Source organism: Physeter macrocephalus, unplaced genomic scaffold (genome assembly GCF_002837175.3).
Source record: "Physeter macrocephalus isolate SW-GA unplaced genomic scaffold, ASM283717v5 random_540, whole genome shotgun sequence".
Classification (NCBI taxonomy): Eukaryota; Metazoa; Chordata; class Mammalia; order Artiodactyla; family Physeteridae; genus Physeter; species Physeter macrocephalus.
The window spans coordinates 6,791-22,605 of NW_021145972.1; the positions used below are offsets into that span (position 1 = coordinate 6,791).

At 60.2% G+C, this 15,815-nt stretch overlaps 1 protein-coding gene across 2 annotated transcripts; it reads right to left on the reverse strand.

The window, feature by feature from the left end:
* Positions 1–687: 687 nt before the first annotated feature.
* CCDC9 (coiled-coil domain containing 9) lies at positions 688–13,362 on the reverse strand. Of its 2 annotated transcripts, XM_024132447.3 has the most exons (14): positions 13,210–13,362; positions 12,953–13,057; positions 11,191–11,292; positions 10,744–11,007; positions 8,865–8,948; positions 8,602–8,775; positions 7,831–8,012; positions 6,128–6,174; positions 5,886–6,018; positions 5,342–5,432; positions 4,834–5,254; positions 4,404–4,496; positions 3,118–3,167; positions 1,565–2,554 (listed from the first exon to the last, which is right to left on the reverse strand). In XM_024132447.3, the coding sequence occupies exons 1-14, from the start codon at positions 13,345–13,347 to the stop codon at positions 2,537–2,539; spliced, it is 1,902 nt and encodes a 633-aa protein (XP_023988215.1). In that variant the 5' UTR covers positions 13,348–13,362; the 3' UTR covers positions 1,565–2,536. The 2 variants fall into 2 exon arrangements, with proteins under 2 accessions (XP_054939220.1, XP_023988215.1); XM_055083245.1 differs by lacking the exons at positions 4,404–4,496; positions 4,834–5,254; positions 5,342–5,432; ... (7 more) ...; positions 12,953–13,057; positions 13,210–13,362 and adding an exon at positions 4,227–4,268 and having other exon boundaries at positions 688–2,554.
* Between the last annotated feature and the right edge of the window lie 2,453 nt (positions 13,363–15,815).

The window sequence follows — 15,815 nt, forward strand, 5'->3', positions numbered from 1 at the left end:
CAGGAAACCACTTCCTGCTTGTAGGGTCCAACGCCCTGCCCAGAGCTAGGCCTTGGTAGTCGGGATGGGAAAATGGACTCGACCACCTCTGACTCTTTTAGCAGGACTGGAGTTTCTCTACCTTGGTTTGCGGGAGGCAGTGCAGATCACAGAGACTGCACTAATCTTCAAAGGCAGCAGCGTGCTTTGATAACTTCCTCTGTGATTTCCAGAGGGGCAGAGAAGCTCTACCACCACCCGGATCCACGCTCATCTCTCGGATCCCAGGAAGAAGGCCTCATTCTCTCCCAGCAGCACCCTTACATCTCCAGGTGACTTAGCCTCTGTCCCCGACATTATAATTATACGAATCACAACTCCCAGAAACCCAGCTCTTGCTGAGATCATCCCACCTCGCATCTCCTGTGCTGTAACAGGCCGGACCCTTTGCTCCCCTCCAGAGGAACTTGACCTCTGCCCCAAGCATGCAAAAAACTGCGAAGTCCTTCACACTGCCTGACCTTCAACTGCCCTGTTGCTGGTAAGCCTCTTCTCCTCACCCCAACCCAGAAAATACATGATACCAACGGAAGAAGGGCCCCCCTAGGGAAGGGGAGAACCCGTCCACACAGCCCACACAGGGAGAGAAACGGAGACCAGATGCCAGGAAGGACTTGCCCTCACAAACTTGAGAGGGGCGGCACCTCTGTAGACAACACGACAAACACAGCACGAGGCAGCTGGGGCTGAGTTTATTGCAGGTGGAAGATGGATACGGAGATTCAGGGAGAAGAGGGGCAGGCTGAAGACTCTGTACTCAGAATCCTAAAGAGGGAGGGTCAGGAGGCAGAGATCAGTATGCGGTCGGCCAGATGGTGAAGGACCGGCCTGACGGCGGAGAAACTGAGAGGGGCGAGACCCAGAGCTAGCCCCTCTTCGCCCCCCATTCTTCAGGATGACGGCTCCGGAGACGCTAGACGACGTCATGAAGACGGAGCCAGACCCCAATCCGGGAACGGCGCATCCGCGGCGGGGGCGCCGGGCTCTCGAGGGCCGGCGGTCCATCTTGGGTGAAAAGGAGGGTTACCCAGGTCCTCGCCCCCCGCGGCCTCCGGCGTCTCCCCCGGCGTCGGGCGGCGGCTGGGGTCGCTGTGGCGGCGGCGGCGGCGGCGGCTGTGCGGCAGCTCGAGGTGGGGTCGCGGCCCGCCAGGGGCTCCCAGGAGACAAGAGACCGAGGCAGCGGCGGGCACCGAGGCAGGTAGAGCACCCACGCGGGCGCCGCAGGGAGAGGACTGCGCGCTGGGCGGCGGGCCGGCTGGGGCCGCAGGGGGCCGCGTGGGAACCCAGATGAGACCGTAATAGACAGCGAGCAGCACGGCAGCCAACGAGACGCAGAGAAAGTAGGCACAGACCGGAGCCAGGCGCAGCCAGCGGCCCCGCGGACCTTCGCTCAGCCCCGCGCCAACCGGGATCTCGCCGCCGCCACCCACGCAGCTCGTGCCCCGCATCCCCGCAGCCCACTCGGCCCAGCGCCACAGCCCGCACAGGACCCGCCCCTTTGGCCCGCCCCCTCCGGAGGACCGCCTTCGCGCTCTAACCCTCCCTCGTCCAACCCCGCCCCCGCCGGCGTGGTCACGCCCCCGCGCGGGCGGGCCTCCTCCGCGTTGTAAGCCCGCCCCCTCCTCAGCCTTTGGCCAACCATCATCGACCTAAGGCTTAACCACAGCGTCCTGACCCCGCCCCCACGGGCTCTGGGCCCGCCCCAAGCACGCAATACCTCGATTTTTCTCAAACGTAGGTCTCGGCCCAGCCGACACCCGCCAGGCTTACCAGGCAGATGTTATACCCGTCCCGGCGATTAGCTCCGCTCTCCCTTTTCTGTCCTCCTCCCTGCGCCCTAACCCCGTCCCCTTTCGGAACTCAGACTCCTTCCAGGCATCTAGCTCCGCCACTCCCTTGCCAAGCTCAGGCCTTTGAGGTCCCGCCCTTCCTTAGCCGCAGTCCCGCCCCAGTTGTAACTTGCGTTTCTCCAAGCTAAACTCCAACATTCGATCCCACCCTCTTCTCTCCCTACCCTCACCCATCTTCGGTCCAGGCTCCACCTCTTTTCTCCCCTAGTTTGAGCACCCCATTCTAAACCACGCCCTCCGCCGCTGGCTGCGCCCCACACCGCCATAAGGGATTCCCATCTAAACCTGCTCTCGTGGTTCCGTCCCACATTCTAACATCCTCCGTCCCATGGTTTAACTCCGTACACCAGAATTCTGGCCCCACCCAGACACCCTAACCACGCCCCCTCACGGGACATGCCTCCTTCTCCAAACTTTGTGTCCTGAGGTCTAAGCTCACACCCCGAAGCTCCAGATCCGCCCCACACACTAGTCACGCCCCCTCCCCATCTCCTCCCCCACCACCCTCAATTTCTCCCTCTCTAAAACCATGGGGTCCAGAGTGGGCTCCGGGGAGGAGAGCACAGCCGGGAGATCCAGACTAAGCCCCTCCTGCCTCCCCCTCCCCATCGAGGCGGGGAAGCTTCAGTCCCCTCCCAGCAGCGTCTTCAGGAATTCGGGGAGGCCTGTGGGAGGGGGGGAGGGAAGACGTATCAGGGGGAGTGGAGGAAGAAAGACCCCCTTCCTCCCGCCTCTTCCGCCAAGGAAAAGCCCGCCAAGCACAGCAACCCAGCCTGCCCCCGCCAGCAACACAGCTCAAAGGTTAGCGGAAGCACTGCGTTTAATAGAGACCGGGCTGGCGGCCGAGGAAATCAAGTCCTTCAGGAGTCACCGGCTATTCGCCATGCCCCAGATGTAAGCTCCTGGAGGCGGAAAACGGCCCGGGAACTGGCACCTAGACCCCCATGGCCTCCACAAGGCGGTAACTCGGGGACGTCTCAGCCACCCCGGTGCCACAGCGCCCCCCATTTGTGAGACTGGACTACTGCCCTGGCCCAACCCGGTTCACTATCCCTGGCTCCTCCCCCCTTACATTTAACCCTCTCCTGGCTGGAGTGTGGCGGAAGCAGAGGACAGAGGAGCGAGGCGGCAGGAAGTTAGTGCAGAGCGCGGAGGCCACTGTCGGCGGGCACGGTCAGCGGGCGGCCCCCGGTAGCGAAGCGGCCGCCACCACTTTGCAGAAACGCACCCTCTGGAAGTCGGTGATCTCCGCTGTCTCCTGGCCCTCAGGGTCCGCCTCTGGAAAGAGAAGGGGTGGTCACTGGTGGGCAACAGTAACCCCTGCCCCCCTACCGCCGGACCCGGGACGCTCTAGCCCCGCCCCTCTGCCCCACTGAGCCTGGCTGCCGCCCACCCCGCGTTAAGCGGTTGACGACTCTCAGACTCCTTTAATCCTCGGAGTGGACCCACGCAGCAACACCCACCCCAGCAGTACCCTGTTTACAATCGAATACATAATCTGATGTAACGAGATCGCAGTCACGTGACCCAAAGGCAAAGCGCTTGGGCACCCCGGCCTCAGCCACCACCATAAACTCCGTCCTCTCCGATCGCGGCCCCACCCCACCTCATCCCACGGGCCTAGGCCAACCTCTATCACGCCTGCCCTACAGGACCTACCCTTCACTTCCCTTGCCCACCTTCTGAGTCCTAACCAGACCTTCCTTGGCTCTGCCCCGAAATCCTAATCCCACTCCTGGGGGAGGTCCGTGGTTCACAACCCGGCTTCCACCTGCTGGAGGTGGAGACAGGGTTGGCCTCTTCCTCCAGGTCCGCTGGCCCCAATATTCTATTTTACCCCAATTTTTTTACCCCACTATTTTACGTATTTCTATTCTAATTCACCCTAACTTACACCTCAAAACTCTAATCCCGCCCACAGCTAAATCCATTACTCTGCCCCTCCCCATTCTTATTTTTGACCTACTTAAGTTTCTAATCCTGCCCTTAGCTCCTCCCCCTGAACCTAGCCCACCCCCTTATTTTTAGATTACTTTCCAGAACCCCTGGGATGGGCCTCTAAATCCTAATCCCATCCTGGCTCCACCTCCTCACCCGGCAAACCCCATACACACTCAATTCCAAGCGGCTCAGCCACGGGGGAAGTCCTTCCTTTAGCCCCACCCCCTTCACGCCCACCCTTTCCCAGCAGCGTAACCCCACCCCCACCCCCGTCCAGCTGCTCCCCACACCCATGGTGGAGACCCACTCCACCCGGTTCTACTCCCCCCAAACCCTCTTCCCCTCAGCCCAAGAGGAAGCAGAAGGAAGTAGGCCACCGAACAGCTGCTCCCCCACCTGGAGCTGCCTCAGACCCCTCCTCTTCAGCTTTCTGGGTTCCCCCACCCCCATCCAGCTGCTCCCCACACCCATGGTGGAGACCCACTCCACCCGGTTCTACTCCCCCCAAACCCTCTTCCCCTCAGCCCAAGAGGAAGCAGAAGGAAGTAGGCCACCGAACAGCTGCTCCCCCACCTGGAGCTGCCTCAGACCCCTCCTCTTCAGCTTTCTGGGTTCTTGGGAGGCTGGACCCACTCTTCAAGGAGGCAGGGGCTGGCTGGTCACCTCCTGGAGGAGGAGGAGGCCCAGTCAAGCCCCTTCCCCTCCAAGTATCCCCCCACCCAAGACAGAAGGCCCTGGGGGAGTGAGAGGGGGGTTCAAGGACACACGTGGGGAGGGTCATTGGAGAAAGTGAACTCTTTATTGGGGAGGACACTCTGAATGGCTCACAGTAGGGCAGGGTCTGGGGGTGGGCATTCCAGAGACAGGCATGGCCCACCCTCCCGAGCCACCAGGGCGGTGGGACACACGGGGTCCTGGGGCTCAGCCTGAGGGTCCCCCATGCACCCCTCAAGCACACACACAAGCAGCCAGCTTCATGCATTTCCGAAAGGCCAGGCCTCACCCGGAGAGAGGGCGTCAGCCGGATGGGCGGTCCGGGGAGAATTCAGCTCCATCTCTTCACCCCAGTCGGACACAGGCTGGTGGCCCCCGGTGGGCGAGAAGGGGCTGGAAGGCGTGGCAGGGGCCTGGGGGAGCGGCAGGTGCTTCTCCGGCCTAGCGGGCTCTTCGTCACCACGTTCCCCGGTGGGGCTCCCGCTGGGGCTCCCACTGGGGCTCCCGCTGGGCTCAGCCTCGTGGGGTCGGTGGTCGTGGGCTGGTTCTTCTCCCTCCTCGTCAGCCTCTTCTTCCTCCTCGATCTCCTCCTCCTCCGCATCCTCGCTCATGTCTTCCCACTCCTCGCCCTCCCCGTCCTCGCCCTCGCCCTCCTCACCCTCGTCCTCGTCCTCGGGAGGCCGATGGGCAGGGGCCGGGCTCTCGGGCGGCTGTGAGGAACACAAGGCAGGTCGGGGAGGGGCTGTGGGCCCCGGGCACCCTCACACCACCTGCCCAGAGACGACGCGCCGCCCCACCTGCGAGGGTGCCTCCTCAGGGGTGGCGGGCTGTGCGGGCTCAGGGGCTGCGGACACCGCCTCCTGCGTCTCCCAGCGGTCATCGTGGTCACTGGAGGGAACAGAGGAACGGGGTGGAGCCCAGGTGGAAGGAGGAGGGGCTCCCCACCCCCCAGCTCCCCCCAGAGACAGAGCTGCAACATTCAGCGGGGTGGGGGGAGCAGGCTGCGGGATTTCCAGACCGGGAGCTGGCACGCTGGAGCACCCAGGAGGAGGAAACGGTGGGCGTGTCCATCAGGGACGGACAGATGGAGGAGGGCCAAGTGGCAGAAGAGGACCCGGATGGGAGGGGAGGAGGGGACAGACGAGGGCAAAGTGGAGAGCCAGGCCCCAACACCGCCAAAACCAAGTTCCTGACCCACAGGGAGACAAGTGCCCGAGGCAGGCAGGGCCAAGACAGGACAGATAGACACACCCTCCCACACACAAGCCAGAGAACGGCCAGGGGTAGAGCCACACAGCCCCGCTGGGGTTGTGCACGTGCCAGGGGAACGGGTGCCCCCACCTGTAGGCACGGGGGGCTGCCTTGGCCTGGGGTCGGCCGCTCTTCCTCTTTCTGCGGCTGACCTCAGTTTTGTGCTGGGACAGGAACTCCCTGAAAGTGGGGGGCTTGGGAGGCCGGGCCCAGGCCTGGTCATCTGCAACAAAACCCAGGGGGAGTTGGGGGTGGAGGGCACAGCACAAACCACGCCCACACCTCCCCCGGCCCAGCCAGCTGCCTCACCCCAGCCGAGGACTCCCACTCACCGTAGCGGTGGGATGGTTCCAGGGCCACGGCTGGGCCATCCTTGAACCTGGGGAAAGAGAAAGGGGGTGAGCAGGCAGCTGGGGGCACAGGAAGAACAGGAGGGTGGGAAGAGATTAGGGGGAGAGATGGGGGCCAGGGTCAGAAATCAAGATCATAGAAGGCAAGGTGGTCAACCAGAAGCGGGTAGAGATGAGGAGTGTCACTGACTAAACGGAGGACAGGATCAGGTGAAGGACAAGGCGCAAATTTGACATCATAGTGACAAATACAGAAGAAAAAAATTCAGTATTTGACAGCCTGCCCACCCGTGAACAAAAATTTGGAAAGTACATGATCCCCAGCTTCCTGTCCGGCCTCATTTCCTATCACTCTTTCTCACCTCCCCAGCTAAGCAAGTTCTCCTACCACATGGAGCTCCTGCCTCAGGGCCTTTGCTCTCAGCGACCCACTCCCTAACCTCCTTCAGCCCTCAGTCTGGAGGCTTTCCTAAACTTCCTAACCACATATTATTACATATATTATCTAAGACCAGAACAGTAGCCTCCAACCCTCTCCGTACTCTGCTTCATTATTCTTCAGCATCTGACATGAGCTCTATTCATTGCCTATCTTTCCCACTGGACTCTAAGTTCCATGAAGACAGAAGCATTTCCCTCACGGCTATATCCCCATCACCTAGAACCTTCCATGACACATAGGAGGGACTCAATAAACGTTTGCTCATGACATCATTGCACACGCGCAGTACTGAGACTTGCTGCCGGCTGCTTTGAGGACATAAGAGAAAAACAATTACTTTCTCAGTCTTAACCCTGAGAACATCTCCACAAAAGCCGCACCTATCAACACCTTAGAAAGATCAGCTACAATATCTGTGCAAAACATTTCTCACGCTGGCACAGGCTTAGCTCACAATCCAAAAATAAACGCTCCGACCGCCAGGCACACAGACAAGATCATCTTTCTTCAGCCAGCGCCACAGCAGAGGATAGAGGATGATGTAAAAACTACAGCTGTCAACCTTAAGACTGCCGTTGGGCGGCTCTTCCAGAACCTCTGTCTTCGCTATGGAAGTCGGTGCTCCTGTGGATGATGCCTTTGCTTTAAGTTTGACTAACAGGATGTTTCCTGGGACCCGAAAGGGGAGAGTCAGACCTGAGGATAATGATGCCACAGGGATAAGGAGTTTGGGTTGGTGGGGAACAGGTTAGAGGGATGAAGGGAGGATGCAGAGGTGTAATCACTATAAGTAACTCTTCATGCCCTCCCTGCGTGAGAATTCACATCTGTGCCCTTGGCCATGTAGCCACTGCAGTACCACCCACTAGAGTGGGCAGAGTTTAAGTTCCTGCCACAGCAATGCAGGGTCTGCTGACTAACAGAATAGGGACGTGTGTCCACTCTCCCTCCTGCACATCTGCCAGTGCCATGGCCAGCACGTCCCCGGGGAGCCCGAAGGGAAGGCACACCCAGGAAGACCCACAGCTTCAAGTCCAGCCTGGATCAGCCCAACCCAGGAGACCTGTGAACACGTTGAGAAAGAAATGCTTTCATGCGTCCCTGAGATTCGGTGGTGGTTACGCAGCATTACCTAGCAACTGCTAACTGATACACAGGGTGAGAAACCAGAGACAGGCAAAGGAGTCAGAAGTCAGGGCCAAGGTCGAGAAGCCAAACAGGGGCAGGCAGAGCGGAGACTCACATGCCATCAGTCTTCTCAGCATCCCACTCCCTCCGCCACTGGCCGGTGGGCTTGCGGTGCCGCTGCAGCCGCTCCTGGTCGATCTTCTCCCGCTCCTGCTTCCAGCGCAAGTACTCGGACCGCTCTCGGCCCGTCATGGAGAGCGTCATGTCCCCAGCGCCACCCAGGCCAGCCCGGCGGCCCTGCCCCCAGCAGACAGGCAGTCAGGGCCCAGCTACAACCCTCCCCTGCCACACCCCCTCCCCCAGGCCCTCTAAGCTGGGGGGAGGGGGTAGAGCCACCGGCTCAAGGTCACATGTGGAGAAGATCAAAGCCACATCTGCCCATGTGGCACCTCCTCAGAGAGGCCATCCCAGGTCTCTGTCTCTTAGTAGCATCCCTCTCTCCTCTGTCCCCCGACCCGGCTGGGCTGGAGTTTTCTTCTCAACACTTGCCATTACCTGACATCTTATTACATGGTCACTGATTTAGCCCCAGCACCCGAAACAGTGCCTGGCCCCGGCAGGGGCCCAGTAAGTATCACTAACGTTAGTAATGAGAGAACATCGCCAAAACACAGCAGAAAGCTTCGGAAGGAAAGCAGTGCGGTGCTGGCTCAAGAACCGACAATCACGTGGCAGGGCGAAGCCTGAGTGCAGGGCTGCCGCCTCTCCCTGCTCTGTGTCCCCTGCGGCCGCACCCGGGCCTCCGCACACACCCCAGCCCCGAACCCAGAGACTGGCTGCCGGCCGGAATGTTGTGGCCCCGGGCGCCCCGGCTGCCAGCACTCACCTGCCGCTCCTGCTCCAGGCCGCAACGCACACGCTCGAAGTCGGGGCCCCCCCAGTTGCGCCCGTGCCGGCGGCTGCCTTCCCGACGGTCCCGCTCAGGCTCCTCCAGGAGCCCGCTGCGTCGCCGGGGATCGTCCAGGAAGTTCCGCACTGGGTTGGGCTCCAGCACGCCTTCCTGCGGGTACAAGGCGGCGAGGGATGTTGGTGGGCTCCTGGGGCCCGGGCGGCTCCGCCCCACCGCCAGGGGGCGCCCGAGGCACTGACCCGCTGGTTGCGCTCGTACTCTGCAATCTTCTCCATCTCTTCGTTCATCTTCTCAATGTTCTGCTTGCGCCGCTCCTCCCACTCCTTGTTGGGAGGGGGAGGGTGACAAGGAGAGACACAGGGCGTCAGAAAGAACCACTCAACCCGAGCGTCTGTCACCTTCTGAGGCTCTCTTCTTAGGCCTGCGTGCATGGCAGCCCCTGGCTGGCAGCTGGGCATTGGCTCTCAGTGTGTCCCCGGTCAACCGATAAGGGGGGCTCAACGTACCTCGACTGACTGTGCAAATACAGCGTGTGCTGACCGCCTGCTTTCCGTCTGGGGTCTGGAATTTGGGCGTGTACTAGGCAGAGGGCACCTACATGACCAGCCCCAGATAAAAAGCCTGGGCACTAGGTCCCTAATGAGTCCCTAGTCGATGACCTCTGACATGTATCGTCAATGCCGGAGGAATTAAGTGCAGCCCGTGTGGCTCCACTGGGTGAGGACTCTTGGAAGCTGGCACCTGGTATCCTCCAGACTTCAGCCCATGGGCCCTTCTTTCCCTTTGCTGATTTTGCTTTGTATTCTTTCCCTGTAATAAATCTTAGCTGTGAATCTTTCTAGCAACACTCTGAACCTGGGAGAGGGGTGGGAACCCCAGCACACTATGGCTGGCAAGGTAACAATGCCACAGTAATAACTCGGCACATGGCCAGGTGACCCCCACAATCCATTCTCCTCTCCTTCCAAAGTAACAGAATTTTAGATGAGCACGTGGCATTTCCAGGAGTCAGCGTACAAGAGAGAAATGAACTTCCATTTGATTGAAGCCATGGCATTCTGGGGTCTTTCTGTTACAACAGCTTAGCATCTACAAATAATAACCATCCTTAAATAACACTCACTGAGCGCTTACTCTGAGGGTTTCAATGTCTGATGTCACATGATGCTTACAATAACCTTTAAACCTGATTTTCATTCCCGTTTAAGAAGAAGGCTGACCCCTAAGCCGCCATGCCAGGCAGCCTCCCACTCTGCTAACCTGCGTGGTGGGGCACTGGGAGCAGTTATAGTAAGAACATCACTGTTTCCCACCAACAAATCCGGGGCGTGACACAGAGAGAGCACGTGCGTACGCACACAGGCAAAAGAAAGCGTGCGCGCATGCGCTGCTGGACAGACCCCACCAGACGGCACCAGAAAGATGAAAGAGAGACGGGCAAGGGAAGGCAGGTGGGCAAGCACACAGCAGACAAGAGAGCAAAACAGGAGAGACAGAGAGAAAGAGACAGGGAGAGTACCGACAAGCACTGGTCTGGAGAAGGGAAGGAGGGAGGGAGAGAGGAAAGAGATGAAAAAGAGCTGAAAAGAGGGGCCGAAAAAGCAGCAGAGAAAGATGGATGAAGGAGACAATCCGTTTGAGAGCAGGAACAGAGAGACAAACAGGACAACGTGGAGCCTCACCAGAGGACTCCAGCCCCTGCTCGGCTCCTACCTTGGATTTGCGGTCGGCAGTTGAGGCATCTCCAGCTCCAGAGAGATGAGGGGAACCCCTGCCCCGACCCCTCCGGCCGCGGCCCCCAGCTCCTCCTCGAGGCTGCTCCCCGGGACTGTCTTCCCAGCTGCGGGATGCCCGGCCCATGCCTGCCCGGCCCATGCCTGCCCGGCCTCCATGCTGAGGCGGGATCCGGCCTCCCTTGCTGGCCCCTGGGGGCCGAGGGGTCCCAGGAGACCTCCGGGAGGGACCCAGGTTCTTCTCCTGGAAAGGGGGGAGGGGGAGAAAGTACAGTCACTGGGGCAGGGAGACGGGGACATCCCAGGACCAGAGGGCAGCTGCCAGGATCAAGGCTCCCACACGTGGAGCCTCACCAGAGGACTCCAGCCCCTGCTCGGCTCCTACCTTGGATTTGCGGTCGGCAGTTGAGGCATCTCCAGCTCCAGAGAGATGAGGGGAACCCCTGCCCCGACCCCTCCGGCCGCGGCCCCCAGCTCCTCCTCGAGGCTGCTCCCCGGGACTGTCTTCCCAGCTGCGGGATGCCCGGCCCATGCCTGCCCGGCCCATGCCTGCCCGGCCTCCATGCTGAGGCGGGATCCGGCCTCCCTTGCTGGCCCCTGGGGGCCGAGGGGTCCCAGGAGACCTCCGGGAGGGACCCAGGTTCTTCTCCTGGAAAGGGGGGAGGGGGAGAAAGTACAGTCACTGGGGCAGGGAGACGGGGACATCCCAGGACCAGAGGGCAGCTGCCAGGATCAAGGCTCCCACAGGTTTGGGGCAGCTGGGAAAGCCTTTAGTTCTCAACCCTCGCCCCCTCCCTGTACTCACGAGTCCCCACCCCGGCGTGGAGCTCACCATTTCCGTTGCCACATTCTCCTTCTCCACTGAGCGGCCCTTCCGGGGAGCTGTCACCGCTACTCCCTCGAGTTCAGCTTTTTTACGGTCCTCCTCAATCTCCTAGGAGCAAATAACAGAGATAGGGAGTGTCAGGGGTCCTCTGTACCAGCTGGATTCCCACAGCCCCCTGAACTTCTCCCAAGTCTGCCCCAGCCCAGACCTCTCTCTGGAGCTCTAGACAAGAGCTGGTCACTTCAGCATCTTCCCTCAAACTCCACCAGGCTGTTCCCCTGCTCAGAACCCTCCTGTGTGCCCATCTCTGAGTCAGAGCCAAAGGCTTCCCCACAGCTGACGGGGCCCTACAGAGACTCGTCTCGTTACCACCATGAACTCACCTCCCACTCCCTCCCCTCACTCTGACTTCCTCACTGTTCCTGGAACCTACCAGGCTCAAACCTGCCTCAGGGCCTTTTTCACCCGCTGTTCCCTCCCACGGGAGGGATCTCTTCCCCCAGAGATCCTCCAGTCCCTCACCTCCATCAGGTCTCCGCTCAAAAGTCCCCTTCTCAGGAAGGCCTTCCCTGACCAGCTCCCCTGCCATTCTCTCACCCCTCCCCCTCCCCCCATCACTACCCCGCATGATGTGTATTTTGCTGTTTTGCTAATCGTCTGCCTCCTCCCCGAGGCAGAATCTGCCCCAGGACAGGGATATCTGTCTGTTTTGTTCACTGATGTATACCCCGAGCCTAGAACACTGACTGGCACACAACAGAGGCTTAGTATGTTTTTGTTTTTGTTTTAAATGAACAAACGCATGAAGAATGAATAAATGAAACCCACTCCTCATCCCATCTCAGGGACAGCCCCACCACCTACTCTGTCACCTGTGACAGGGACCTGGGCCTCGTCCTGGACCCTCTCTCCTCTCTAACCCCACCACGGCCCATCAGTCACTGAATCCCTCCCAAAAGCCCTATCCCAGGCCGGGCACCTCTTCTCCACATCCCCCACTGAAGTCCCTGCCCCAGCTTCCTCCTTGTCTCCAGTATCCCCTCCTCCCACCCACCACCATACAGCAGCCAGAGGGGTCTTCCTAAAAAGTTATTCTGACCTGGCCCCACTCCTCCTCAAAGCCCTCCAGGGCTCTGCAGTCTCCTTAGGAAAAAGTCCAAACTCTTAGCCTGGTGGTGTTCTGGGCCCTGCATGGCCTGGCCCCAGCTGATCACTCCAGGTCAATATCCCCCAACTGACCGTCCAACTTTAAGCTCCAAGGTTTTGCACAAACTGTTCCCTCTGTGCGAAACGTGTTATGCTTTCCTTTTCGACTAGCTAACAGTCTACTCACCTTTTAGGTCTCAAAATCCCCTCCTCCAGGAAGCCCCCTTAGTATCCCCCGGGCTGGGTGAAGAGACCCCTCTGGGCTCCCACAGAACCCTGAACTCCTCCATCCCAGCCCTGCCCACTCTGGGTCATCACTGACTGAAGCCACAGCTGGATCCCTACTGGCCTGTGAGGCCCGGGGCCCAGGGCCATCTCCATCACTGCTGCTTCCCCAGCACCACTCAGCAGTGGGCCTGGTGCAGTGAAGACACTGGAGAATACTTGTGAACAAATGAATGAATGAATGATGGAATGAAAGAAGGGATCCCAGGCTAAGGCCTTTGGCTTTTATCCCGAGAGTGATGAAAAGTCATGAAAAGGTTTTAAGGAAGGGAGAGGTGAGGGAAACTCACTGCGGGGAGGAGAGGGGATGGGGTCTCCCAGGGCGGGGCTAGGGCACCTGGTAGCGCCGGATGAGGGCCTCATTCTTCCGCCGAAGAGCCTCGATCCTCTTATCTAGCTCAGCATCCTTCTCCTCCTTCGATTTCAGATCCAGTGTGGCCGACTGAGAGGAGCAGACAGTTCAGAGACAGTAAGAAAAACCTACACCCACCCCAGTGCCATTCAATCTGGTGTCTGAGTCAGGAACATGGGTCCCCTCCTCCCAAGGCCCCTGCCCCAAAGCTCAGATCCCAGAGACCCCACTTTCCTTCTCACCATTCCGCTGGCAGGATGGGACCAGGGTCCCAGCAAACCTTCCCTGCAGAATCTGGACACAGCACTCGGGGTTCCTGAGGTCAGAGGGAACAGAACTAAGGCCAATGACTCTACCCAATCTGTCTCCTCCTCTCCCATAACGGGGGCTCCTCTAACGCACACACTGCACGGGCACACACAAACACCTGCACGCCAAGGTAATGTTAGCCCTCACTCCCACACCTTCTTCTTGAAGTGCTAGCCCGCCCCTCACCTGGAAATGTTTAGACTCAGTCCTCTCCGGAACGTTTTGGACCCACCCACTTCCCATAAAAACAATGTAATCACACCCACCTTGGGAAAGTTCTGGTCCCGCCCCACCACTTAGGAAAACATCCCATACTGCTCCCTTCAAATCGAAAATTCTAGGTCAGTCTCCACACCTCTGTCCTGGGAGATTAAAGCCGGGCCTCTATCCCAGGAGAACTTTAGGTAGAGCCTAACCCCCAACCGGCACAAGAAAGTTCTAGGCCCAACTCCCTGTGCCCATTCCGGTGCCGCCCACATCCCCGTTAACAGTCTAGATCTGCCTCTTTCCCAGGAGTTTCACAAACGTCTTATAACCCCACAGTCAATACAGTTCGAACCCCACTCCTATTTGCTGCCCCTACGCTCAGGAATGTTCTAGCCCCACCCCCAGCATCCTAAGAAAGGTGCCGCTGCCTCCCCGCACTTCCACAAAGATTCCGCCAACAGGCCCAGTACCCACTGGAGAGACTTCCTGGGTCTGGCTTGACCTCCCAGGGGAAACTGTACCCGCCCGAGCGCGGACAAAACGTCCCCGCCCGCCCGCGACTTTCTAGGGAAAAGCTTCAGTCTCCACCCGGTAGAGAACGCCACGGGTCCGCCCCGGGCCAGGGCAAACTTTCTGGCCCCGCCTTTCCCGCCAAACCTATGGCCCCGCCCACATGCTCGCGTCATTAAGCCCCCCCACCCCCGGCTTCCGACTTTCCCAGCCAACCCTCTGGCCCCTCCCTCTAGATCCCCAGGCAACAGCCTAAACCCGCCCCCTCCTCCTCGCGTTATTACACCCGCCCCGCCCCCGGTTCACCAGCCAACACCCTGGCCCCGCCTCCGATTTGCCCTTCCAACCTTCTGGTCACGCCCCCTAGCTCCGCCCCCGCCAAGTCGAGTCAAAATCTGGCCCCGCCCCCCGGCGCCCCTAGGTTCTGGCTCAGCGGCTAGCTTCTCCACCACACTCTGGCCGCGCCCCGGCCTCCCGCAAAACTTTGTGGCTCCGCCCCCAGCATTCTCTGCCAGCACTCTGGCCCCGCCCCCAGCCCCCCGGCATCTTCTTTGGCCCCGCCCTCACCCTCGGGTCAGCCCCTGGGTCAGCCCCTGGATCCGCCCCTGACTTCAAGGACCCACTTCCAGGGCAGGCAAAACTTTCTGGCCCCGCCCCCAGAGTTTTCGGCCAGAGTCCCGGCCCCGCCCCTAGCTCTCCGGGTAACACTTGGCTCCGCTCCCAGCCCGAGCACTACTTTTCGGCCCCGTCCCCAGCTGCCCACCCACGCTCCGGACTCGCCCTCAGCCCGGCCCACCCCGGCCCTGCCCACCCACCGACGTCCCGCCCCTCCAGTACCCCTCCAGCTTCCCATGTGGGCGTCCAGTCCCCGCCCCCCGCAGAGTACTCTGACCCCGCCCCCACGGGCTGCTCGCTACCCCGCCCGTGCCCGCACCCGCTCCCTGTACGTGGGGCGTCAGGCCCCGCCCTCTCCGGGCGCGCTCCCGGCCCCCTCCCCCGGTCACCTGTCCCGGAGACCCCCGCGGCGTCCGCGACTCCGGCTCCGTCGGCCTCCGTGTCCGCAGCTCCCGGGCCGCGCGCGTCACTTCCCCCCCGCACCACGTGAAGAGGTGCACTAAAGCGGGTCACTTCCGGTTCTGCCGGCCGTTTCCGGGAGCCTTAAAGGCGCCGGGCCCCCTCGGGTGAAGGAGGGAGTGGGTTGAGCCGGTCCGCAAGGGTGTTCAAGGGTGTTCTGGAAGCTTGTGTTACTGCTTTATGCCTGAATTACCTTCTTCCACGGAAAGGAGACACCATCCTCTCTCTCTGGCCTCTATCTGCTTCTCCTCTTTTCTGGTTCCAATAAATAGATAGCAGGCACTGGGCAATGACTCCTGGAAGCCTGATCTGCCAGCTTGTGCTGGGGGTGGATGGGGGATGCCCCACCCTCCTGCCAATGAAACCTTACAGTTAGTTGTGGGAGCTTAAAAGTGTCAACGGAAAGAATCGTTTCTTCATCCTCTAAATCAGCGTTGAGTGACAGGCTGTGTGCTGGGGGGCGGGGTGAAGCGTGTTAAGGTGATGAAAAGGCAGACCCTATCCCTGTCCTCGTGAGGGAAGGCACAAGTACACGTGAAATAACAGAAAACAGAAATGTGGGCGATGTCTTGCAAGAACGACTGGAGGAGAGGCTGAGGGTGAGAGGGGGTGGCTGTCCAGGCAGAGGGCACACAGCCTGTGCAAAGGCCCTGTGGTGAGTGAGCTTGGTGCATTCTAGGAACTGGAAGACGCTCAGAGAAGGACCTGCTGAATTTGGCTACAGAGTCCAGAGGGTTACGTGCATTAA